The 26738-nt window shown below is 34.1% G+C and overlaps 1 protein-coding gene across 1 annotated transcript in view; it reads right to left on the bottom strand.

Moving 5' to 3' along the window:
- Positions 1-26293, bottom strand: part of NFX1_1 (Transcriptional repressor NF-X1) — a gene marked incomplete at its 5' end in the record, with an annotated part of 44455 nt that extends 18162 nt beyond the window's left edge. Inside the window, 9 exons of the mRNA XM_035734349.2 lie at positions 1301-1654; positions 5885-6237; positions 13127-13430; positions 14854-14936; positions 16406-16634; positions 18213-18700; positions 21900-22123; positions 23592-23982; positions 25801-26293. Of these exons, the coding sequence (XP_035587854.1) occupies positions 1301-1654; positions 5885-6237; positions 13127-13430; positions 14854-14936; positions 16406-16634; positions 18213-18700; positions 21900-22123; positions 23592-23982; positions 25801-26293 (2919 nt within the window). The remainder of the gene's footprint in view (positions 1-1300; positions 1655-5884; positions 6238-13126; positions 13431-14853; positions 14937-16405; positions 16635-18212; positions 18701-21899; positions 22124-23591; positions 23983-25800) is intronic.
- Between the last annotated feature and the right edge of the window lie 445 nt (positions 26294-26738).

The raw sequence follows: 26738 nt of genomic DNA, 5'->3' as shown, positions 1-26738 counted from the left end.
AATGGTTAAAAAGAATGGGAAATTCATCACTGTGAGAATATTATGTATCAAATAAGAAACATATTCGATCTACTGCAAAGCGTGATCAAGACATGTGAGGTATACATGAAGAATAACCAAAGGTCAACAAGATATAACTCTCACGAATTTTCGGAAGAATACTTTACTTATGATGCTATAATGATACACCTACGTATTCCCTTTTAAATATTACCGACGTACAACATCAATTTCTATTGTTCTTCTCTATTAAAAAACATCTTGTTATTTTCACCGGTAATTATGCCTACAGAATTAGCTGGGAACATAAAGACAACTACGATGAAATGCCTCCGATAGTATTATGGGAGTAGTTTTAAAGAAGCTTCATGCTATAACAAGTTCAAGTTTTCGTATAAATTTTATTTTATTTCTTTGATCAACACCAGATTGTTAACACACTTTGATAGTGAATTCTTTTTCTTTAAATATGTGACTTTATGTTGTTTTTTAAAAACTCTGTTAGTCAGTTTATTAAAGTTCAATGAACCATGAAATTATGAAGATCAGTAAATTTCAATGAAATGACAAAAGCACAAAATAAATGTATTATGTTACAGATTATAATCAAGTTGTCCTTAAATAACCAGCAAAGTTAATAATTCCTCTAATGACTAGCATATATCATTTCTACTACGTAGGAAAAAAAAGCCAGCGGAAAACTGTCATGACGTGTTATAAACTTGCAAAGTTTATGTGTATTACAGCTGCATTATTAATAACTAGTTTTTATTCCTCTTTCTGTATATTTTTCATTAATCGTATTGGTTGATGTAAGCTTTATTTGTCTGACTGCGTTGAACAATCTATGAGCCTATACACGTTGCTACGTTCGTTACTTTGTATGTAAATTTAACAAAAACGAACTATTATTGATTATGGAACCACTCCTTATTCATATATTTTCGTATGTAAATACTCTGGGAAGATAAAACAATCTACTTACTTCAGTTGATCTCATGTACATAGTTTCAGTAAATCTAAGAAAACATATTATTTGACAAAATCACTGTGATAGTGACTATGTGTTAAGATCATCATACTGTTGTTTAGTGACAAACTGAAGACAGTAAATAATATTATTGCCGTTGATTGTCATTGTGAGAAAACTGAACTTTAAACAACTTTCTCAAGACTGAAACAAATTTTAGTATTGTGGACTAACTTTTAGTAAATATCAAACTTAGCGGTAGACAGGAAGACTGAAATAAAATATCCGTAGAATAATATTCACAAAGTGGTTTTTTTAAAATAAACTTACCTGCATAATCATACTTTTCAATTGTTCTTCAATATTTTCAACAAAAGTAAAATTTCTTAGTGCAAACTGCTTTAAATGATCAGGATACTCCGGAGGATCAAATGGGCATTCATCTTCATCTAAGTTAGGCAACATAGCATCAGAACTGTTTGTTAAACCTCTCTTCCAAGTGCTTGTATTAGCATATTGACTGGTTGTATGTGATTCTGTAGAACTAGTACAAGAATTATCACAAGCTAATAGAGGTATTGGCTTTTGAGAATCATGTTCCGTAAAAAGTGAATGACTACCTGTCAATGGTGCACTGCTCATATTGCGTTCATGCTCCAAAAGTAGATATTGCTTTGTATACACCTAGGATAAAGTTGTTAGTATATATAGTTGTATTAACAGTTGTCTATTTAAAGTATCCCATAAAAAACTTTTTTATCATGGTACCTTTCACCACTGTAAAAATCTATCAAAAACAGAATGAATAGTTTCGTATTCGTACACAACTCAACCAGTAATATATCCATTGCGAAATTCTGAAATGTGATTTTATTACAAAAATTAATTCTAATAACAATCTAATGTACAAGATTAATTAAAAGTTTTCATTTTTAAAACGTAGAATGGCGATACTATAATTTATGGATGAACCAATCAGATATAAGATAACAGGTCTTGGATTTTGGCGTGAAATTCATCCATCCATTTGGCTAAATGGCATTTTGGCATTATAGCTGGTGTCCCTTCGTAATGAAAACCCTAACTATCAATTGTAAATCATAATCTTTATTCTTCCTACAGGTTTATAACCCTCACTTAGTCCTAAACAGTAGGTGGACATCCTCAAGGCTACTTTAGTGTCGCTCAAAGGTTGTCCATATATTATAGTCTCACCCACTGATTTTATAAGTAGAATCCTTTATAAATGTGAGGTTGCCTCAGTCAGTCATCAGTCAGTAACAAAGTAGAACTTCGGACGTACGTACATCAGTTCGAGTTGCCACACCACATTAGCACAGAGATGCAGTTGTCGACTCAAATCCCGTAGTGGTAGAGGTAGTAAGAGTATATGCGGTAATCGGAAACATTAGGGTTTGAAGATGTTATTCAAGGAGTATAATCCAGTGAAATAAATTTGGAAAGAGAAGAAAAGAACATGAAGAATTCAGAAGATTAGAATTTGGGAGAACACAGAGAGTGGATGCACCTGCGCCATTGCAAACGGTTTTGAGCCATGTCATTCAGGGTCTCTAACCACCGGTTGCTATCGTCTCGCGGTCCCCTAAATCACCAATAAAGTTTACTTAGTTCATAATAAGGATTTTTAATTGATGAACAGTTTATTTCAAGGATGTTTCATACAAAATTCCATTTAAAAAGTATTCTGTTTATAAAATTAGTGCTTATATTTTAGATGATTTATATGTTCAGTTAGTGATCTGCGATTAGTTGAAAATTAAAGAGACATATTCGGCGATAAAAATAAGAATAAACTACGTTATACTGGGAAAATCATTCGACTTTAATTCAACTTACTTACTGATCTATACTTGTTGATGTGAACAGAGAAACAAGAAACCTTGACAAACTACGGAAGCTATTTTTCGGAACATTATTTCATTTTATTCAAAGCTTGTAAAACATTAACATTTATTTTTGCCCCTAGTCTATTCTGCAGAACATAAGCTTTCGTTTGGTGTATGATTCACTGCCATACTTCTTTTTGTTCCAAAGCTATTGTAATTTAAACATATTATTTTGTTTTTGATTGAGATTATGAACTGATTGATGTTAGGCCACCATTGATCTCAATCAAAAACTTAACAATCTCCACAACCCCTAAACTGACATTATTTTGTACTCTATTTTATACTCTAATTCCCAGCTTTGGACATAATTGTATCTTCCTAATTATTGACGTTGTGGTCAAGTTAGTCATCTATTTATTTATTTATTCTGTTACACTAATCGAAAATCGGGAACCAGATCGGAATTGAGAACAAATTGAGTAGTGTTCCAGTTGGCTTGTCTTCTCTCACTCACGTATTTGTCAGCCAATCAGGTGATAGAATAGTTTTTCTTCTCTCTACCCCACTTCGAACTCATGCGTACTAGCCTCAAGGTTAAGCCGGACAGCCTATCGCGTCAAGGTCTTAATCTAGATTAGACAAGTTATCCTCAGCACCAAAAGCGGGTAGACAGACCAAGGACATAACACTTGGTATACATAAAGTTTTGTTGTGATTTGTATTTGGTTCTCAATAGAACGATCAAATAATTGAGTTGGATGTATTACATAATCAAGCATTACGTCCATCTAATTTGTAGTACAAATAACAGTAACAATGTAATTGTCTTCAATCTTATTAAAGATGTATTGCACAATAAAATAAGTCGATTCATTTCAATTCTCCACGCAATATTTCTTTCGGCTTTATAAAAAATTACTTGAGTAACTAATGGTAAGAAATTCTGAAAATAATCTACAATCAAGGGTATTGTGACACTTTGTTATTCAACTGTTGAGGTTCATTGTTACTTACGCCTGTTACTCCTCATGAAGGAGCATAGGCCGCTCACCAGCATTTTCCATCCAACCCTGTCCTGGTTAGCGTCTTTTGAGCGAGTTAGTTTTCTACGGGATGGGGTCGCTAACCCCATACCCAACCCTCCTCCTTTACCCGGGCTTGGGACTGGCAGTAACTCTAGAACAGCTACACGCGGCGTTTGAGGTTCATTGTAGAACAATCAAAATTATCTATACAAAATGCATACACATTACATTTATATGGGGGGTGTAAATAAACAATTCTGGTAACAATATTGTCATTATATCATGAAAGGTTAAGAAGTTTGAAAATGACAAAAGACTGCTTCTGAATTAAAAAATATAATAGTGTCATAAACTTGAACAAAACTCATCAGCCCATTTTGGTACTAAAACTTTTTTCAAGACGATGTTTTGAGTTTTATATTGAATGGATGAGGCCATGGTATACACAGTTACCAGTAGTCACAATTTACAATGAAACTGATTTTTACTGTTAGGAGAATAGAATTTTGATTGTTACATACTCTGATCAGGCTCAAATCGGGATGCGTTGATTGATCAGTTTTCAACCAACTAGTACTAGTAAACAAATCGAGAAGATACTAGAAGACTCTTCGACTAATTTTATTGCTTTGACTATTGTTTCTTTGTTTTTTGGTTTGCCGGAATTTATATGGTACGTTCTCGATGGTAATGTAAGCGACTGTATATGACAATGACTTGTTTTCACTTAAGCTTTTGCTAGTAAAACTGCTCTCATCTGATATGTGGTTTAACAGTCATAACTTTACATCTTGATCAAATACTGTTAACTTTTGTTGATTGTTTAGAACTAAGGGAGGTTTGCCAGTCTACTTCAAATATTTAAAAATAAACTGGTACAAAATATGAGAAAGAGGTCAATAGATTTACTGGTAGTAACTTTCACTGACCAGACTTATCCGTATAATGTAAACTGGGTATAAAACTCAAGAACTAACTCAGGTGACTTGTTCATTGATGTCTAGCAAACCTGATTAAAAAAGACTTTAAAGTTTCAATGTAAACGTAACAACATATTAGATAAGACAAACGCTAACTTGGAATCCTGCAGAAAAACAGAAAAGAGAAAGACGAAAGAACACAATGCGTCGGGAATCGGGAGCAGGCACCAAAAGGACGAATAGAAACTGGGAAACAATTACCCAGGACAGAGTTGGATGGAGAATGCTGGTGGGTGGCCTATGCTCTTCCATGAGGGGTAACAGATGTAAGTAAATATTATCAATGAGTAACCTTTCTTTATTACTATATAATTTCTCTTATGTCTCAATGGTCGTTTCATTAATCGTAAACTAACATTTCTCTTAGTTAAGAAACTTTATATCTGTCGAGCCATATTGAACTAGTCATTTCTGTACTTGTCCATGGTGAGAGTTAACCGTTGTTACTGGATTCCCCATTTTGAATGTGAATTTTTGGTGGACTAAGCTATTTATTACTGATTGTGGAATCTTTTATTATTTATATGTAATCATATATTAATAGTCTAAGTAGCCAAAACAGTCTACTGATTCTGATCGACCTCAGGATCATTATTCCGGTGAATCTAACGTAGGACCTGGCAGAAACGTGCATTGACCCTACATGAGACATCACGTCAGCACTGCAGAATTAAATTACAAAGGTGAACACCAAAGTAGTAGCAGTGATAGTAAACAAGAAGAATTAAATATGGCGAGCATAATTCAAGAAAAACGAACCAACCACGTTTAAATTATTTTCGAACTTAGGATCTAGCGGTAGACAAAGGGTTAATGTACTTGTAATATTATAACCAATTGTGAGCTAATTAATTCAATATCCTCAACAGTTGGCCACAACAATCGTGACGACTCTCATCAGGTAGTTCGCACTTGCAAACGTGGCTCAAACCAATAGTCAACGACATCATTAACCGATGTGATGTCTCGACCAAACCTTCCCCAACTTATTCTCTTGCCAACCAACTCTGATAAAAGAAATTATTTGGTTTTACGTCATTGAAAATTTATTAGGATTACCTGATGACACTGTTGTTTTTGCTTGATATTTCCACAGCGACAGACGACATCTACTAATGCAGTACAAATCAACTGGCTTTCTGAACCGTGATTAGAAAAAGCCTCCAAGCATGATTGATTTCGAACTTCGTGACAGGGTAAACCACATGGATGTCCGCAACCAGGACGAGGTTTCTGACAGGGTTGGATGCATACAGTATCACATTCTTCGTCGGATGTAGTGAGATCCAAACAAGGACCGGCGTGACATTTACGCTGACAAAGATGTGAGCAACCTGAAAGTGGTTTATTGCAAATTCGCCCACAACTTCGAACTTCTTGAAAACAAGGCACTTTAAACTGTACTCCGTGTCCTGATATGGTATGTGAAAAAGAATAAACGGTTAACGTAGAGGAACAGAAAGAATACTTCAGAAATCAAGAAATGAAAATCGGTCAAAAGTAAAACAGAAATAGATAATGAATGACTTGACAAGAATATGTAACGGTCCCGGTCACTAATTCAGTAAAACGAAAAAAGTAATACAAAAGATGAGAAACACAGCTGGAAAAGTGATATTAAATACTGTGAAAACTAAACAATAAAAAATACATTTCAAACAATACGAATGAGACCAAACAATAAAATGCATAAGTTGACACCAAGTGAAAATTAAGAGGAAAATCAAGTGTAAATTTATCTGTGCCGCTTCAACTGATTTCGAACTGTATAACATAACGATTATTTTATGGACCGCTCCCGAATGTCCTGGTACGGCCGAGAGTGGGGAGAGTCAGCTTCCCCTCTCGAAACTCTCTCAAGTGGCCACGTGCATACAACCGCTGCCATGGAAATCCTACTCAATACCTTCTCGTGGCGGGCTTGCTGCTCACGAAGTTGAGAGAACGAAAAACGAATGTTCGGTGCTCTAAACCCGTTGGTGAATACGGAGGATCCATCTAGGGGAATTGGAAAACCCTGATTCCAAATCAATGGTGTATGTGGGCTCCAGGATCCTAAAGAAATAAATGGCGCATGAACCAATTGTTGGTCACCGTCTACCATGAGGCTACATCTCCTTACGTTGTCCACTGCCTTGTGGGTCAGACCTTTAGGTCAAACGCCCAGGGCTGTGGCCTCCTAAGGAAACCAACTGCTTTAATTTGGGCACCCAGGCAGTATCCTAGCCCTCATACCAATCGAATGATTTATGTGGCGTATACGTATTCGGTGCCTCTTTGTACCAATATTTATGTGTTCAAATAAATAAATTTTATGAGCCTCAAAACAGTGACTAATTCCATAAACTAGTGCCATGTTTAATCTCATTCTTCTTACCCTCCCTTCAGTTTATTCCAACGAAAACATGTCTCAACTGCCTGTACTTTGATGAAAATTTACAGATTTATCATTGAACTAATCATGTCTATTTAAAATCATACATGTCACCTCAGCATTAATCACTTGGTACTTTCACAGCATGTGAACAATGCTTCACAGATATCGATAATCAAATATTTAAAACTTTTATCTATTCTGTGTTTTTCATAGCCCATGATTATTTTGGCAGTTGTAAAACCAGTATAGAACAAACTGATGCAGAATATATTCACTCTCTGATATCCATAAAAATCAATAGCTGTTAAAAAAACACTTGGTATTTTAACGCAATCAGCTTAACGTTAATCAACATATACAAAATAATTTAAGGGCTGAATTCATGAATCAGTTGAAGCTAGACCACTATGGAAAACTTAGAAACACTAGACGGCCGTTTTGTTCCAGTGTGGAACTCCTCGACGATCCCACCTCGCGAGATTCGAACTCAGAACCTATCTGTTTCGTGTACGACCGCTTAACTACTAGACCATTGAGCCGGCACCCAACGGTATTAATGCCTAACTTCAACCAATCCACGAAGTTGTGCCACCATCCAGGTTTTCCATGGTAGTCTAGTTTCAATTGACTCATGAATTCAACTATTAAATTACTAAAATTAAAATACGAATTTCAGCGAAGGGATCTCTTTTCAACGAATTTATTATCAAGCTGTACAATCGTTGAAAAGAGATCCCTTTGCTGAAATTCGTGTTTTAATTTTAATGTTTAAATGGGAACTATCTGTCAATTGAAGAAATGTAAGGACCATAAGACGATGAAAGGGCTCAATGGGTTCTTACGTTACACCGTCAAGCTTGCGTTAGTGAAATGTGAGATCAATTTTCTCGAAAGCTGTATCGAAAATAATGATTATCCTAAACGTTTCTGGAAGGCACTAAGGCGAAACCATATTCATCCCAATGCAAAAACACTCAAACGTCATGCACTCAATTATATCGATGCTATCAAATCTCGAAAAGTCGAACTAGATCGCAACATATCTCTTAGAAGTCACGCCTTGTTTGAATTGTCGTTAGATGAACGTAAACAATTTGAGGACTATGTTACTAATGTTACGGAAAAACAGTTACAAAAAGCTAAACGTAAACACTTGGAAACATTGCAGCACGTAGACGTGATTAAGAAATTTCCAGAACATCCAGAAAAGTATGTATTTAATCATTCTTCTATTAAACTTTCACCAGTCCAAATACAGGCCTTATCATTGGGTCCGAAGTTCTGTAACAGCACCTCCAAAACGAGTAGACTTCATACACAAATACAATTCGAAAACCTATCAAATCAAATTCATGATCTTGTGCCAACATCCCCAGAAAATTTTCAGAACTTTAAATCCACATTAGTGGACTGCAGTCATGGATACGTTAATGCACAATGTAGTAAGAATAACCTATTAACTAAGAACCACTTGGATCAGCTAATACTGAAAAGAAATAAGGATTTAATCCTAAGTAAACCTGACAAAGGAGCTGGTGTAGTACTACTTGACCGCCAAGAATATTTGGATAAAATGAAATTAATTCTAGAGGATGGTACTAAATTCTCCAAACTTAAAGAAGTTGATAAAACATTGCAAATCGAAAAACAGCTAACAGATGTTAAAATTCTTAAGAATAAGGGGATAATAACCCAAGATTTATATAATCACATACGTCCCATGGGTTCAATCATCCCGCGCTTATATGGACTACCGAAAGTACATAAGCCGGGTTTACCGTTACGACCTATTTTGGATATGTCGGATTCACCATACCACAGAATCGCCAAATGGCTAGCGGAAATATTGGAACCGGTTAGAAGGCAAGTATCTAAATTTTCTATTCATGATACTTTTCAATTTATTGATCGTATTAAGGACGTTAATACTTCCGGAAAACACATGTTATCGCTTGACGTTAACTCCTTGTTCACTAGCGTACCTTTAACCGAAACGATATGTTATATATGCGAGAATATTGATTCCAACAACATAGATCTAAGTTTGCCGACTGAACACTTGAAAGAACTATTGTTACGCTGTACTTTTAATGTCCAGTTTAGTTTCAATAATGAAATATATAGACAGAGGGATGGGATCGCAATTGGGTCTCCATTGGGTCCGATTTCAGCAGATTGTTTCATGGCAAAACTAGAAAACGACCAACTAAGCTCAATGATCAGTCAATTTCACCTATACGTCAGATATATGGACGACACGTTTATCGTTTGTGACAATAATATTGATTTAGATGATATTCTACACACCTTTAACTCATGCCACCCTTCTATAGACTTCACGTTGAAAAAGGGAACGGGACCAATCAATTCCTTTTCTCGAGGTACGTCTGACGAGAAGGAGTAATGGTTCTTTAAAAAGATCCATCTTTAGAAAACAAACATGGAATGGACAGCTAACCAACTTCTATAGCTGGGTTCCGTTAAGTAGAAAGAGAAACCTCATCCACTCTTTATGTTATCGAATACGTCAGATATGCAGTAAGGAATGCATTAACGAAGAACTTGAATTCCTCAAGAAAACCCTGACGGAAAATGGCTACCCAGAACGGTTCATGGAAAAGAATATGAATAAAAGTAGTTGTGACAAGAAACCTAGTTGTTCCGTTACGAAGGAAAACTTTATATAAGTCTGAAATTTAAAGGTGATCGAACATCAGACGTAATCAAAAACCGTCTAACAACAACTATTAGAAGAACATTTAATGCAGCGAAATTGCGAATAACCTTCACGAGTAGGAACTTATTTTCTGTGTCCATAAAAGACAAGCTTCCGCGTCTGGTCGCCTCCATGTGCATCTATCAGTTCACCTGCTCTTGTGGAGCAAGATACATTGGCCGTAGCCAGCGCTCGCTTTCAACTCGGATACGGGAACATATTCCAGCTTGGTTCTATAAGGGGGAAAGGAAAGCAGTTAGGAGTTCTATACTTGAACACCTAATCGACTATAACCATTCTACAGATCCACAATCTGATTTAAAGGTTGTTTGCATGATTCGTTCAAATCTACCCAGATTTCTTCGTATCCAACTCTTAAAAATAGCCAAAGCTCTTACAATCCAGGAGCTTAAACCAGAACTATGCGTACAAAAGAAGTACGTCTTATCGTTATCATTACCTTGGCCTTAAGTATTTTGATTATCCAATTATTATTATTATTATTATTATTATTATTATTATTATTATTATTATTATTATTATTATTATTATTACTGCATTCCCCCCTTTACTTATGTCTTATATTCTCATTATTTTATTCGTAAATGCTCATTATATCACCTTATTTATTTTTTACACCTCTATGACCTTTAATTATTATAACAAAAACATTTTAATCGTCTTATTATATTCACTAAATCTATTGTTATTGTTATTATTCGTATTACGTAATCTAGTATTACAACTTTTTTATTAACTGTGTTCACATTTCCTCACGGAATTAGTAGTTTTACAAAAAACGAAAAATTTCCATATATATATGATTGTACAGCTTCATAATAAATTCGTTGAAAAGAGATCCCTTTGCTGAACTTTGTGTTTTAATATTAAATTACTAATAATATCCACAAAACCCCTCTGTGAGTATACAAAATACTTAAATTTAGTATGTAAATTAGAAAGTACTAATTAAGTTATAATTAGTATATAAAATGTAGTTATACTGCACTCATATTGGAAAAATTAAAACAAAAAAACAACATAGAGATTAAATCTTTAGAACACAAAAGTTAACACATTATCACTTTTAATTTACTTATGTAAGTTTACATAACTAATGGGTACAAAAACCAATGAGATATTGATTTAAGACATTTTTTCGGTAAATTAATTGTATATGTTTTGGATTTACAAGAGTGATTTAATACACATGATTAATTTAATCAATTTTACAGATGACTTTACTACAATGAAAAGTAATTAAAAGGTGAGACCTTTGAGCAATACTAAAGTGACCTTGAGAATATCCACCTATTAACTATGACTAAATGAAGGTTATAAAACAGTTTGAGGAATTACAATTACGATTTACGGTTAATCGTTAAAGTTCTGAATTAGATTTAGGGTTTTCATCACGAATGGATATCAGGTATAATGTCAAAATGCTATTTAGACAAATGAATGAATGAATTTCTCACCAAAATCTAAGATCTGTTTTCTTTATATCTGATTGGTTCGTCCATAAATTATAGTCTCGCCTACTCAAACAACACAATCCATAAGTGTAGCAGAAATGGATGATGTGCTTAGTCCTAAACTGACTCTGCAAAGGCTTCAGATAAGTGATTACGAAACACATTTTAAAATGACAAGTTGACAGATTTTTATTAGTAATCCTTCGCTGAAATCTTCAATAACAGTATCTTCGATGTAGCATGAGTCAAATTAACGCGTGGCTTCAAGAGAATAATCAATAAATACTTCAAAACAGCTTACAGATGACAAAATTCTTGAACAGTGAAAAGCTCTTTATGAAAATAAACACTTTAATAAAATGAGGAAAAGTATAAGCCAAATAGAAATTGATGTGTCGAAGAAAATAATATGTGGATGCCTAATAAACGAAGATATATATCTCCAGCTATGCTAAATATAGAAGACTGCTTTACATGTAAAACTGATTCCAGTCTGATTTTATTGTTGAATAAACTACTGTTCTGGTTTAATTTTAATTTTGATAGTTGTTAAGACTTTAATTGTCTGAGTTCATGTAATCCAGCCTAGTGTTTGGTTTATCAATCCAATCGGCAAATTATCAGTGGTAAGATCAATTCAAATCAAATTGCTTTTGTTACATAAGAAATAAAACAAATATCTAGGCCAGCATCAATTGAACATATTTATAATTAATTTCTTTTTAGCTCTTTGAGCTTAAATTTAAAGAGCGAGATATTATTATCTTCAATTCTATGAAATGATGGCATCGAGCCTCTTGATAAGTATATATGAAGTGAAAAAAGTTGTTTTTCTAAAAGCAGTTGTATGTTACTTATCGGCCCTTTGTGGTACAACACAAAGGAGAAAGGTGCCAGTTGTTTAGAAAGCGCAGAAAAGCACTTAGGTTGAAGGCCATAAGGTTAAACAACACATGCAGTTTCAGTGTAGCTAGATATTAGGGAGCAGTAGGAAAATAACTAGTTAAAATTTTAAAAGAACTAAGATAATATAAAATTTCGCACAACGAAAACCAACTCAGATCAAGGGAGACTCATTTTGTTCATGACTAATCTTAGTAAGAGAGATGGTAACTTGTATTATTCTCACTCAAAGTGCTTCTACAGAACTAGGCGATAAAGCGTGGGTTAACACTTGAGGATGGAAGTCACTACAGTGTTTATGTATTTGATTAGTTTTATAAAAGGTAGTGGAAATCGCATAGGTGGGGTCAATAGTCAAATATTAAAAGGTATAAAGGTATACGTAAATTCAAAACACTTGTGGTACAGATATGAAATCTGCTGATAATGAAATATAAAACATACAATGTTTCAATAAATATATATTTTCGGTGCTTTTACAAATTACGAGATTAATCTTCAGTCAGTAATAAAGAAACAAATATGTTCCAATTCAGGCTACCTTTGCCACCTTATATATTGTCCATTGATATATCGACAGCTTATGTAATAACACAATGTTCGCCAACTCAATGAATTACTAAACGAAACTATCAACTGATGACGTGTCGACTTGAAATAAAGGATATATAAAACTAAAACAAAACTTTCAACATCAGTAAAAATCATGCATAATTCAACGTACTTTTAAGTTTATGAAAAAGATTTAATCTATTTACTCAGTAGTCAATGTGATGAGTTAACAGTTGAAAATATTAATACCAATCAAAGGCAACAGTAATTAGGCTCACCTCCTGGACAAACTTTATTCATTATGACTGTACAAGGTGGACACTTAGGTTCCATATGACACGCATGTTTAACTGGATGATCACAATTATGTATGAGACTGCAAGGTTGATTACATTCAGGTGCACTAGATCCACAGGGCTGTGGGGGATGCAGTATGGTGTGACCACAACGGCATACTAGTTCTGAATAAATCACACCACGCCAACAAGAATTGCATGGGCCTGAATGGCACTGTTCTTCACAATAATGTAGTTGGCAAGATAATCGACGACCACAGATTTCAGGGCATGAGTGTATAGTATCCTAAAATTCATAAACGATGGAAATGGATGACAACAACTGAAATGAAAACAGTATTTTGAGATTAGTTAACGTGCAGATATACCGTAAGTCGATGTCCAAGCAATGGAGATATCCGTAAGAATGTGCCTACCGAACAATTGTACTTGAGTATTTGCCAGCTGCTACTCACCATTTTTAATTTCCCCATTCAGTCGGATGCTCTAACAATGTAAAGATGGTTTCATCAGTTTAAGTCCCACATTCGCAGATACCTGTTTATATTTCTACAGCTAGAAGAAATCCATAGGGATGGCAAGAAAAGGTTTGACCTATTATTTTGGAAACAACTATTCACTTCTTCACAGATATAACAGGCAAAATGATCACGAATACACTACGTGTATTAACTGTCATATAAAGGCATAAAGCTAACCGCGTAGAGGAACCCTTACTATTTAACCAACTGTCAATAATCAGATGACATCATTGTGCAAAACTTTACAGAGTTATGATATAAACGACGGTGAGGACAGAAACCGTATGCTTTTTATCAGTATTACTACCTTTTAAAAATAACATACATTGGTATATGTCCACAAAAAAATTAAGTTAAAGTCACAAATGATTGATATGCTAAAATCTCTTAATTCACGGTGGAGAATTCACAGTTTATACTAATGAAGTGGAAAATCTGTTAATTCGTGCTTTGCATTAGGAAACAACCTAAAAATATACAGTTATTTAGGAAACTATCTAGTCCGGAGAAAAAGATGCTTTGTTTTACTAGATTTCAAATAGCTTTTAAGCAGATGACAGGAAACCCTAGAACTAGGTTTCATGCTATTCGACACTCGTCAATACGGTGTTCCTGAAATCTTGAGGGAACTAATACCGAGTCATCCAAGCTGTCAAACATTGCTACTGAACTTTTCAAGTTCCGATTGCCCTCAGCTATATCCAACCATCTAATATCAATACACAAAGCATGCAAAAACGAGTTACTGATACAACAATATGACGAAAGGTAGAACTCGATCAATGCTAAAACACAAAATGATCATTACCCAGTGATCAATTAGTGCAGATATTTCAGTTCTATGGGCAGTCAGTCGTGATCTGAATAGCTCAGTGATGACGTTATAGGCTGCGAAACTGGGTGACCAGGGGCTTAGGCCTACCATTGCTGATGTATACCAACTAGCAGGACATCGAGATCCAGGTTTTTCTGACAAATACATCCAACCAGTTAACCTTAGAACGTAGTGTATGCAATATCAAGACTGGTGGCTACATTGCAAATTGATCAATGGAATTCGATAAACACGAAAGACTATACAAACATGACATTAAGTATTACTTAGTGATCACTAAAAAAATATCTATTGAGTTATCAATAAAACATGAGAAAATGTTAAATAACGAACCTATTTCATTTAAAACTTACATTACAACATAATGTTTTGCATTTATGTCGACCACAAATTAATTTCTTCTTACATACACGTTGACAACAGAGTTCAGGAGCGCCTATAAAATTTCAGTGATATATCTTGAAATAACTTACAAATGAATACAATATACAAACGATTTTTGTATAATTTTTCGTATATAAAAGGCAACTATCGATCTATTCACAACTCTAGTCACCTTGTACCACTGAATTTATATAATTGTTTTTTTTTCTTCTTAAATAACATATGACTGTAAAAACCGACTGACAATAATAAACAATAACCGTATGTATTGGAACAATCGTTAAGTAAAAAGTGCAACACATTAAGTACAGTTGATTTGATTATTTCTTAAGTAGCTTATCTGCATAGATCATTACACACTATATATATATATATATAAGTACGGAAACCCTAAGTGAAATATTTTCAGTGATTTATATGAATGTTTAATTTTAAAAAAAACTATAAAATAAATCTTTCGTTATTAGTTATTACAGAAGATCGGCAAAAGATGAAGTAAGATAATTAGATAGATGATTAGAAGTTGAAAAAGTTTACACAATAACAATGACATTACAGATGATCTCTCGATTATTATTTATTTATTTTAACACATAGATATTGGTACAAGGAGGCACCAGATACATATGCGCCACACAAATCTCATTCGATATGTGTGAGGGCTGTGATACTGACCGGGTGCCCAAACCGAAGCAGGTGGTTCCCTTGTGGGGCCACTCCCTGAGCCTTCGACCTGAAGGTCTGATCCACAAGGCAGTGGAGCATAGTAAGGAGATGCAGTCACATGGAAGCCGGTGACCAAGAAATTGGTTCATACGCCATTTGTTCCCGCAGGATACTGGAGCCCATGTGCACCATTGGTTTGGAATCCTGTTAAAGCGCCGGATATTCGCTTTTCGTCCTCTCATTTTCGTAAACAACACTCCCGCCACGAGAAGGCAGTGAGTAGGACTTCCGTGGCAGAGGCTATATAGGCGTGGCCATGTGAGAGCATTTCGAGAGGGAGAGCGGATTCTCCCCACTCTCGGCCGTACCAAAGCATTTGGGGACAAAACCCGTGAGAATATTTGTTTAATAATATCAAGAATAAGATGACATAAAATAAACAATGTATCACATTACCAATTGGTCGAAGTGAGAAATATGAACCAGTATGAGATTCAATGATTCACAGATGTTATGTTTGAGGTAAGACTTACATGTTCTCGGTTCGACCACACATTGGAACGTAGATGTGCACTATTAAGAAGTTCAAAACTATGGCAAAACAACTGACCAGTGGATTTCACTCGTTTACAACGGTTTACCGACTAGTGTTAATTCATGGACAGAACAGTTTCCATATTGAATTAAGATATGTTCACTTAAAAGTACATTTGAATGATAGACCAAAATGAACATGACTGATTAAATACAATAAAAATATCTGCATAAATTTCACTTTTATAATTTATCATAAGATACTAAAAGGTCATTTAATAAAATGTATGATTGCTTAAAGTAGAAAATAGAAATAATTACCTTCTTTATCTGATAATTTAGAGAACTCTTGACATGTCATTACTTTTGAACTTTGTCCACAACGACATTTTAATGAAATAGATAATTCACATGGAGGACAAGGGCCAGTATGACAATATTCTGAACATGTATGACCACATAGTGATCTAGGACGCCCACAGATATTAGGACAAGTAGGTAGAGGATCCGTACAAGATTGTCGATTGCCGTATAAACAACTTGTTGATACCTATAGTGAAGAATTAATGTAAAAAAAAATGACCTAATTTTTCTGTAACCAAATAAATATTAGTATGAATATGTTACCACAGTAAGAAAGGTACAACAAAAATTCAAATATATTTCCAAAGGATTTATTGTAGATATAAAGTACATTTTACAAAAACAAGACCACCACTCAAACATGTTAGAAATATTGATTCAAGCCAAATTCAACGATTCAGTCAGTCAGCCAGTAACTACATAGAACTTCGTACGTACGTACATGAGTTCGAGTTGCCACACCACATTAGCACAGAGATGCAGTTTTCGACTCAAATTCCGTAGTGGTAGAGTTAATAAGAGTATAAGCAGTAATCCGAAAGATAATGGTTTGAAGATGTTATTCTAGGCGTATAATCCAGTGAAATAAATTTCAACGATTCCCGATTACCGCCTAATAACAGAACTACTACTACTGTTGTGCATGCTACTTGTGCTGAGAGATATAAGTAGTATGTAGCAGGAGTCGGAAGTAGAATGCCTGTCAACAGGAGAATGAAATGAAGAGAAGAGAAAGGAAAACGAAGAGCACTTGGAATAACAAAAGAATTGGAACAATCAGGAAGTATGTAAAGGACAAATGAAGGAAGATGCCTAAACAATGTATTTAATGTGTGATTTTCACATTTTGCATAAAATAATAAATCGGTTAATCCCACCTGTGTCTTCGTCAACTACACTACTGTGATACTATAAAAGCGAGCAAATAGAAAACTTGGATAATAGCGTACACTAGTTGATGCAGTTACATATAGTAAAAGGACAACGAAAGATTATCAGAAGAAACGAGAAAAATAATAAAATGAATTAAAAATGAACATAATTAAGCGGAGGAATAAATAAGTGGAGATTAGTAAAATTTGCAAAGATTAAAGGAGTAAGGTATCTTTCCCATTATTATCTATGTTGATCTACATTACTTGGGGCCGTCATTCATACACTGAAGGAAATCGCATACGACTCGTATTAACAGTAATTGATTACTTAAGATAATGTCATTTGCTTCGCTTATTCTTAAGTATATTACGATCTAATCCTCTTCTAGATAATATCAAGTAAACGTTCTATAGCTGAGTTTATATTTAATTGGTGGCCCACGTATTAAGGCTGACACAACTCTAAAAACGGATAAGTAAGACAAGTAATCAGCATTGTAAATAATAAACTCATTTCAATAACAAATATATTATATAACTATGGATGAGGATAAGTTATTCAATGCTTTATGAACTCATAACGAATCAATAATTGAACTTTACTCGGATTAGATTAACATATTTTCCAGGTATTTAAGTATGAGCTACACCGTAAGTGTGAGAGCTAATGATATCGATCGATTATCCAGATTGAAGTAGGTGGAGCGGGTTTCGAACATGGGGCTTAATTGCTGAAATTTAAACGCCTAAACTACAGAGAGCCATCACCCTACTAACCAACTAGTCAAATTTTATTGATCAGACTGACGAGTGAATCATATTTTTTAAACTAAGAAAATAATAACTACACATCGTAAATATCAAGCATTCAAACTACAATATAAACTAACCAATTTAGTGAGAGGTGTTTTTCCACAAGGACAGGTTAAACACCATGCCGGATCAAGCGCACAAGGTGGACATTCTCCAGAATGACAGTAATTTGAGCACTTATGATTGTTGCAACTTAATTGACGACCACACACACGATCACATGAGAAAGTAGGACCAATTTTAACCAATAGTAAATCAGATGAAATAATTTGTTTATTATTATCATTAACTATTCTAGTTGAATCAGTATTGTGGAAATCAGGTTTGGATAATTGAGAGGATAAACTATTGTTTAAATCATCATTAGCATGTAATGATAAGTCATCAGCAATTGATATTTGCTGGAGTTTTAAAATATCAGAATGATCGTTACTGATTATTTTACTTTGAAATTCCACAAAAGCTGTACGTAAAGTTTGTAAATCTTTCTGAGAAAAAGTGCATTTCCGTATTTCATTACTGCCACAAATCAACTTTACATTATTATCCTGACCACAAAAACAAGCTATAAAAAAACAAAAAATAAATCATTATGAGCAAAAATGGATAGTGGCTAGCAATGGAATCCAGGACACATATTTCGTCCCAGTTGGGACTCATCAGCTGAATGTACCTGCATCTTAGAGTTCATTCCGGGACTTGATTCAAACAATCAACACAAAAATGAATTGTATGTAAAGAAAAAAAGCATTGAAATTCAATTCAAATGTAGAAATTTGTTTATGACCAGTAATACATTGAATGATAATACCAGCTGAAAATCTTATTGTTTACAATTATTTATTAACGTTATTATCTTGTTTGATAATAGATTTCAATAAAATAAAGTGTTTTATAACAATTTCAATGGTTGGAATCATGAGTCAATTGAAGCTAGAGCACCATGGAAAACCTGGAAGCACTAGACGGCAGTTTCGTCCTATTCTGGGACTCCCCAGCAGTGCGCATCCACGATCCAACCTCACGAGATTCCAACCCAAGACCTATCAGTTTCGCGCACAAGCGCCTAACCACCAGACAACTGAGTCGGCATCCAACGGTGTTAATTACTATAATATCCACAAAAGCCCTACTGATATTAATCAACATATGCTCACTAGTGACTGGCTTCAAGAGGTATTTCCTGGAGTTCTAGTTAAAAGCAGTGACCAGTGGAGTTCAACCGGGTCGTTTGTGAGATGGTAACTCACTGAAGACAATGGTGGATGTGTCGCTCAATTTCGTGGATTGGTTGAAGTTAGACATTAACACCGTTGAATGCCGGCTCAGTGTTTTATAACAGTTAAGAAATTGTATTAGAATTCAATAGTATACTGATCATTAGTCAAGCTGTTTTTCAATAACATTATACCCTTATATAATGGACTATAGTACTATACAAGTATATTAAGAATTTCTCAAACTAGATGTTTGATTTTAATATCCTTCATATAGAATTGATCGCTTCTCTTTCCTTCAATTCTTTACTATATCTGTAATCTGGAAGGTTTTGATAACTTCCATGGTAAATGGATTAAGAAAGGAACCATAGTTTCACTGTGCACACTGAAGAGAAGTAGTAATAGTATTAGGAGTCGATTTTCAGATTTTCATTCAATGTCTTATTATTGCTCAAGTGAACGGGTTACTTGAAGATAGAAATCAGCGGATTATAGAGACCGTCAATGTAACTAGTTCACTTAGTGAATATCGGACTAATCACCTTTTGACCAATAGCTTAATGACTACGAAAAACGACGAGATGACCGTAAGCCCTATTGGCCCACAAGCTCATTCTAGCTCACAGAGCAATCAGAAGACAAATATAGTAAGAGGATTTAAATGTCTGTTATTCTTTATTCATCCTGACTCAGAAGTTCCTCAGTTCATTACATAATACTATTAAATACAATATATACATATCTAAAAAGTAAAATAAAACATGTTACGATTTTACTAAAACTTTCCTATAAGTTACATGAATGTATTTTTCTAGAATAATCTCAATGCTAGTTCTTTTTTATATTCGTAAATGTGTGTGTGTCTTTTTAATGAATTTTCGCGTATACAGAATTCATTTTGTTGCTCAGTAAATATCGTCATTTCACTGTAGTGTCCATAGCTATGGTATGTACTTTGCACCTTCGAAGTGCAAAGTACTTCTACAAGACTAGCAGGATTCTAATCCTGTACTCACCATAGATGGTGAGCAGATAGAAGTAGTCGGGAAGTTCGTGTATCTAGGTAGCTACATAAGTGCTGGTGGTGGCATGAGTGATGAGATCGATTCACACATAATGAAAGCCAGAGAGGCTTATGCCAATCTGGACCACCTTTGGCGCCTTCGTGATGTCAGTCTGGCTGTAAACATTGATTATCTGACTTACGGTATCACAAATAAGAAATCAAAATATGCACATGACCAAGACATAAGTGATACGAAATTGAGTAATAGACCCATAATTAGTAAACAACAGTTTAGGGACGGTATATATATATATATATATATATATATATATATATATATATATAACGGTATTCCGTAAAATAGTTCCGAATGTTCCAGCTCTCCTAATTACTAACCATAATCTACCAAAATTAGTTCTTTACAACCTTTTTCGGTAAATTGTGCTCAACTATTCGTTTTTTTCATTTTGTTCCTCAAAAAATAGTACGAAAGAAAGTGGGATATACATTAAATCTGTATGGAAATGATTAAACTTTCATTATCGATTATCTAAGAAAATACGAATGGCTTCCTCAGTTGAGTCGAATTTTTATAAACTCTTTAAAAAAACACTGAATCACATAATATGCATTTTAAGTAAGAACATAAATGCCAAGCACAAATGTGGAACTAAATAAATGAAGGGAATATAAAGTATTGGTATATTTCTAATTTTAGTTAAATTGCAACATGATATGATCTTCACTCCATCCTATTAGTAAATAACTATTTGAATTTTGACTTGGTTGATGAAAATTCGCTGCAAGCAATTGGTGTCATGAACTTTCATTGAATAATGGCTGAAAGCTGGGAGTATTTTGTTGGATGTTTCGTTTCAGATTAAGATTTCGTAAAATTTCCAAAAATCGATAAAGTAAAAATGGGAATACTAAAGTAACATGGGTTGGTGAGGCTACAATTTATGGACGACCTTTGAACGACGCTAAAGTGACTTTGAGAATGTTCGCCTACTGACTAGAGTTAAATGAGGGTTATAAAGCTGTGTGAAGGATAAGGATTATGACTTACATTTGATGGTTAGGAATTAGATCAAGTTTTCATCACGAACTGACATCAGCTAAAATGCCAAAACGTTATTAAGTCAAATGGATGAATGAATTTCGCGTCAAAATCAAAAACATGTTATCCTAAATCTAATTGGCTCGTCCATAAATTATAGTCTCACCACATGGGCTTATTGCTCAATTTATTATTTGATATAAGATTCAATAATATTAAATCCTTAAAAGTAAAATGTGTACAATCGACAAAGTAAACGACTATAACTAGTATAAGGGTTGTGGAGATTATTAAGTTTTTGATTGAGATCATGAACCGATTGATGTTAGACCACCTTTGGAAACCTGGAAGGACAGTAATTTAGAACTTAGACACTATTACAAATAATTAAAATGTGAGATAAAACAATTGTTTTTTGTATGTAGATAATTCATAGGATTAAAACTGTCAATACAAAAATATAATATATATATTGTACCTGTTTCAATCATCCACTGACAAGGATTACAAGAACCATAATGACAAGTTAATAAACATGTATGAAAACCAGTTGCACAATTAGATGAAAGCTGACGTTCACATATTTGACCACAAGGTTGAAGATTAGGATCACCACAAGTAGCAGGACGTTGAGATTTTCCACATGGGCAACTCAAAGTGATAGTTGCTAAACATGGAGGGCATGGACCTGGATGACAAAGTCTATAAGAACAAAAATAGACTATAATGAAATTTTATTGTTGACAATAATTCATTGATAAAAAATGTTTAGTTTATATCTGCAAGCAATTAAAAACAATTAGCCGATGAATTGATGAAAAACTCTCGATATACAAAATGGAGATAAATAATTAAATGCATATTTCACATCATAGGAAGGAAAGTAATGTATAATTGAGAATATAGTTAAAATGTGACAGTCATTTAATCAAGGTAACATCTGAACTGTGATAATGTCTGCTTTCTTGTACACTACACTAAATAAAAATTAGAGAGTCGATAGAGGTGAATATAATCTATTTACAAATTTGATTCCATGTGAACTAATTTTGCTTAATTGTGAATATTTATTTTGCTAAGTGAAATGGGAAAAAATACACTGCTACTAAAATGCAACAGAAATATGAGGTTCTAACTATGACTGTTGGAAAATCATGTATATTGCGTAACTTATATCTGGTTCCAAGTTTCTGTCTATTATTACCATACTTCGACAGCTATAACACAGTGGTATCAGTAATAAATATTTTCTGCTTGATTTTTAACTGAACCTTTTACCAAATAAAGAATATCGAACTATCAACGGAGATCCAAAACTAAAAAAAATAATCAACATTCTTTCGAAAAAAGTCCGGTGTCAGTAATAGTTTGTGTACGTCGGTAAGAGCTCGTGTGTTGGTGTTTATGAAATGTTCAAGATCAGTGACTGAAAACTATTTTAATGTTGCTCAACGTCGATCAAAATGTTGCGTGTGAAATACATAGGCGTATAATTTATTATTCTTGGCCGTATAACAAACCATAAACCCATTATCCCCCCCAAACACACACGCACACACGAGCGATAGACCACACAAACCCCAACGTTCCCAAACTTCATTCAAAACGCATAAAAACAAGATGTGGTCAAAACTACTTTTTGCTCCTAAATTAAGTAGGTATACAATTTAAATCCATGACCACAAATAATATATAACAAAGTGTACATAACCGGAAAATTTTAAATATAAAGCCAAGCGACAGATTTAAGATTAATTGTCTGTAATTTATGAACAGTAAAATGTGACAAAAATTATTAAGTCAGACGATAGCTTACAGTGATATTATATATATATATATACTATAAAACGACAACTGTTTGGTAAAAGCTCGTCAAAAAGATACACACTAACTCACCAGTTAATAACTACTCAAGTTTCTTATTCTTCCTTTGTCACCTCTCAAGACTAATGTTTTACGACTGTTTCTTTTCTATCTTAATCCACTTTATCTTACTACAACACATTTGTTTTGGGATTTTTCCCCTATAACTTCAAAAATCTAACTATTCATATTTTTAGCCAAATCGAAGTTAAAAAGAAATACGCTTACAAAGCAATGCTGTTTATTTAACCAAAATTACTTGATCTTGAATGTTACAATACATAAGTTTGAACATCTTTGAACTCACTCTGTGCAAAGATGGGTGCACTGATAATCAGACAAATTGGATGCAAAAGTTATACGTTTCACTTTACTGCAAACCTGGTCACAACCATGTGGTATTGTAAAACGAGCAGGGTGAAATTCAGGATTTTCAGTGCGTCCACAAAAGCATCGGTAAGAAATTAGTTGGGGAGACATATCATAATTTGTTTGACAAGATGGACAGCGCCAAACGGAAGATGAACCAGACTCGATGTTAGGTTCCTGGAATGATTTTTTGGCCCAAGACCTGATACATGATAGGTGGTAAATGTGATAACACGTAGCACATGACCAAATTCGGTCAGTAACACGAATTTCTGAAATGCATATCATACACTGATATGTGCTATTGCGCAATTCATCGATAAGGTTACCTGACGAATAGATATAAATATCGCCATAAAATGTAAACACTCAAAAGTAAAAGGAAACAACGTAAGTGATAACTACGTAAAACATATGTCTAGTTAACTTCCAATGACTGAAAACAAGATCAATCAACAAAATAAACACGAGAAATTTGCAGGAAACACTTCGTTCATATCAATTTTTTAAGTGAACACATCACAAAATGTTGAAATCCTACCAAAATAAGAGGTATGCTTTAGCCAGTTATGAATATACAAGAGGTACTTTTTTCAAACTGTACGGTTATGAGTAAAAGACAGCATCGTTTATTATCATTCAACGTACGCACACTGGAGCTTACTAAATTGATGTATGCAACGTCAGTGAGTCGATCTATTATTAACAATCACAATTAGGGATGGACGTATACGTATAATAAGGGGTCATTATTTATATATACGCGACTGCTAATAGTTGTTAAATTATGAAGGATGGAATAGCGTATAAATCAATAGTGCTTAAATAAAGGTATTCATAGGGTGGTTTAAAAAGTTGACTTTTAAGTCTAACCTTGAATTAGGAATATGTCTTGATTTCTACATAAAAAAAGATAGAAATTACTATCCTGGAGCAGGAATAATTAGAAAGACTAACTACTATAATAATTCCTAGTCCTAAAATTTAGTCTGATGCTGTTCTTGAAACACTTTATTCAATAACGTTTTATTTTTTGTTAACGTAAAAAGACCGAGGGAGGAAAGTTACATTTGTGAATGTATGAAATTTATAAGTATCTGATTAAATCATATTAAGGCACCTTGAAGAGTATGTGACCATATAGCTTTCCTTGTACTAGAAAGAATTCTGTCACTATCACTGTTAGGAAACTCGGTAGCACTGTGGTGCGCGCTACTTATGCCGACAGACATAAGTAGTATGTAGCACCAAAAGTAGGTTGAGAATACTGAATTGAAGAAAACAGAAAGGGAAATAGAAAGAAATTGAAAATTAGAAGAATCATGGATGTAAAAAAACAGTTGATGGGAGATTTATAAATAAAGTATTTTATGTATGACTTTCACATTTTAGGAAAGAACTCTGTAATTTTGCGTTAAATAATAAATTGATCTCCCCACCAAGTCTTCGTTCAATACAGCATGACTGGAAAATTAAGCTGGTATCCACACTCCAACATAGGTAACAGTATGGTCACAATTTTAAGTTAGTCAGTTATACACAGCATTAAACCTGGTGAAAGTGTTTATCGGTTCAAGTTACCACAACTAATATGAGAATATTTCTACAGAAATCAAAAAGACAAAACGCAAAGAAATCGGAATGACGCTGGTATAAAACTAAACACTGAAAATATCGCGCAAAAAAAGAGAATAAAATAGAGGGATGAGTAGAATATAACACCAGTGTTCAACACCTAAATGAAGATAGAGTGAATAAATCTGCTACACTAAAACGCCCTTTGAGCTATATAATATAGTGATAAACTAATAAGCAGTGTTCGTTTCCCAACCCGTTTTACTCAAGTCGACGATTTCATATACTGATATTACATTTTGGTTTTAAATCCAGATGTAATTTAAAACCGAAACAGATAAATAACCCGCAACATTTTTCCGTCCTGTAAATTAACAATTATAAAAAGGAATAAAAAAGGCGATCCCTAAATATATATTTTGACTGTTTCTGATTTAATTATTCCGTTGTTTATTATTTGTTTCGTGGGTTATTTCCTCGGAATCGGTTTTATTACTTTTTATGATATATCTCTTGATGCCAATAATGTATCATATTTATATTTATAAAGAAGCTGCAAAACATTGACTCACTTCTCAAATTATCATGATTATTAGGTTTACAATCTACTTTTAAGTTAGCTGTTGGTCGTTGCCGAACAGACAAGGAAGTATCACTTTCTGAAGAACCAGCTTGAACTAAGTAGGTGGACTCAACCGAATAGTTTGGATTGGTTGAAGACTCAGAGGTTGATAGCGTCCGAATAATTTGATGGCCACCAAATACATGTCCGGGATATGGAAAACCTCTTCTGTGGCCAGAGTTTCTTGAAGGATGGCATGAAAAGTCACTGACAGTCATCCAGGGATTATTTCCCCTATACGGGTAGCAAAGGCTGTCACATGGTCTATAATGGTTATGATGTCCAGATCCACTGTTAAAATTATCTGTTACTGAACTTGGACACCAGTAGGTATGTGCTGATGTTACTGGACGAGAAGAGGCACGATGAGTGGTTCCCTTTGCTTGACGTATATTTCTATTGCCTCTACATAAACGTGGGTTATTTCTGGCATCGGGATACATTCTGACAACCGATGTTGAGAGATCCAAGCAAGAGTTTGTCACTTAATGAGGATTAATGAAACTTTATGAGAAGCATTTCAAAACAGAAAATGTATGTTTTAAACACGCAAAATCTGTACCCAACTTTACCTATTTCAAATTTGATAGACATGTGACTCGCATAAGCAACTACTTAAAGTTTTAGCGACGCTATGGGTGCATGGTAATATCAGAAATATAACATTAATTTTCAAACGTTACTCTGCAACTCCTGCTCAGTACGAGCACAATAGAATAGTAGTGAACAAGGTGAAGAGTAAAAAATGTAACAAAATGTATGTGTAGTCTTTGTCATAACACAGAACCGCGAACGCATAAGACATATAGTTCCTAAATTTAAATACCATTTCGACTTCCAGAAGAATTCGCGAATCCCGTGTCTTTTGCACTCAACAGAGAATTAATC

The sequence above is a fragment of the Schistosoma haematobium genome, chromosome 4, assembly GCF_000699445.3.
Source record: "Schistosoma haematobium chromosome 4, whole genome shotgun sequence".
Lineage (NCBI taxonomy): Eukaryota > Metazoa > Platyhelminthes > Trematoda > Strigeidida > Schistosomatidae > Schistosoma > Schistosoma haematobium.
This window is presented reverse-complemented; position numbering and strand designations above follow the sequence as displayed.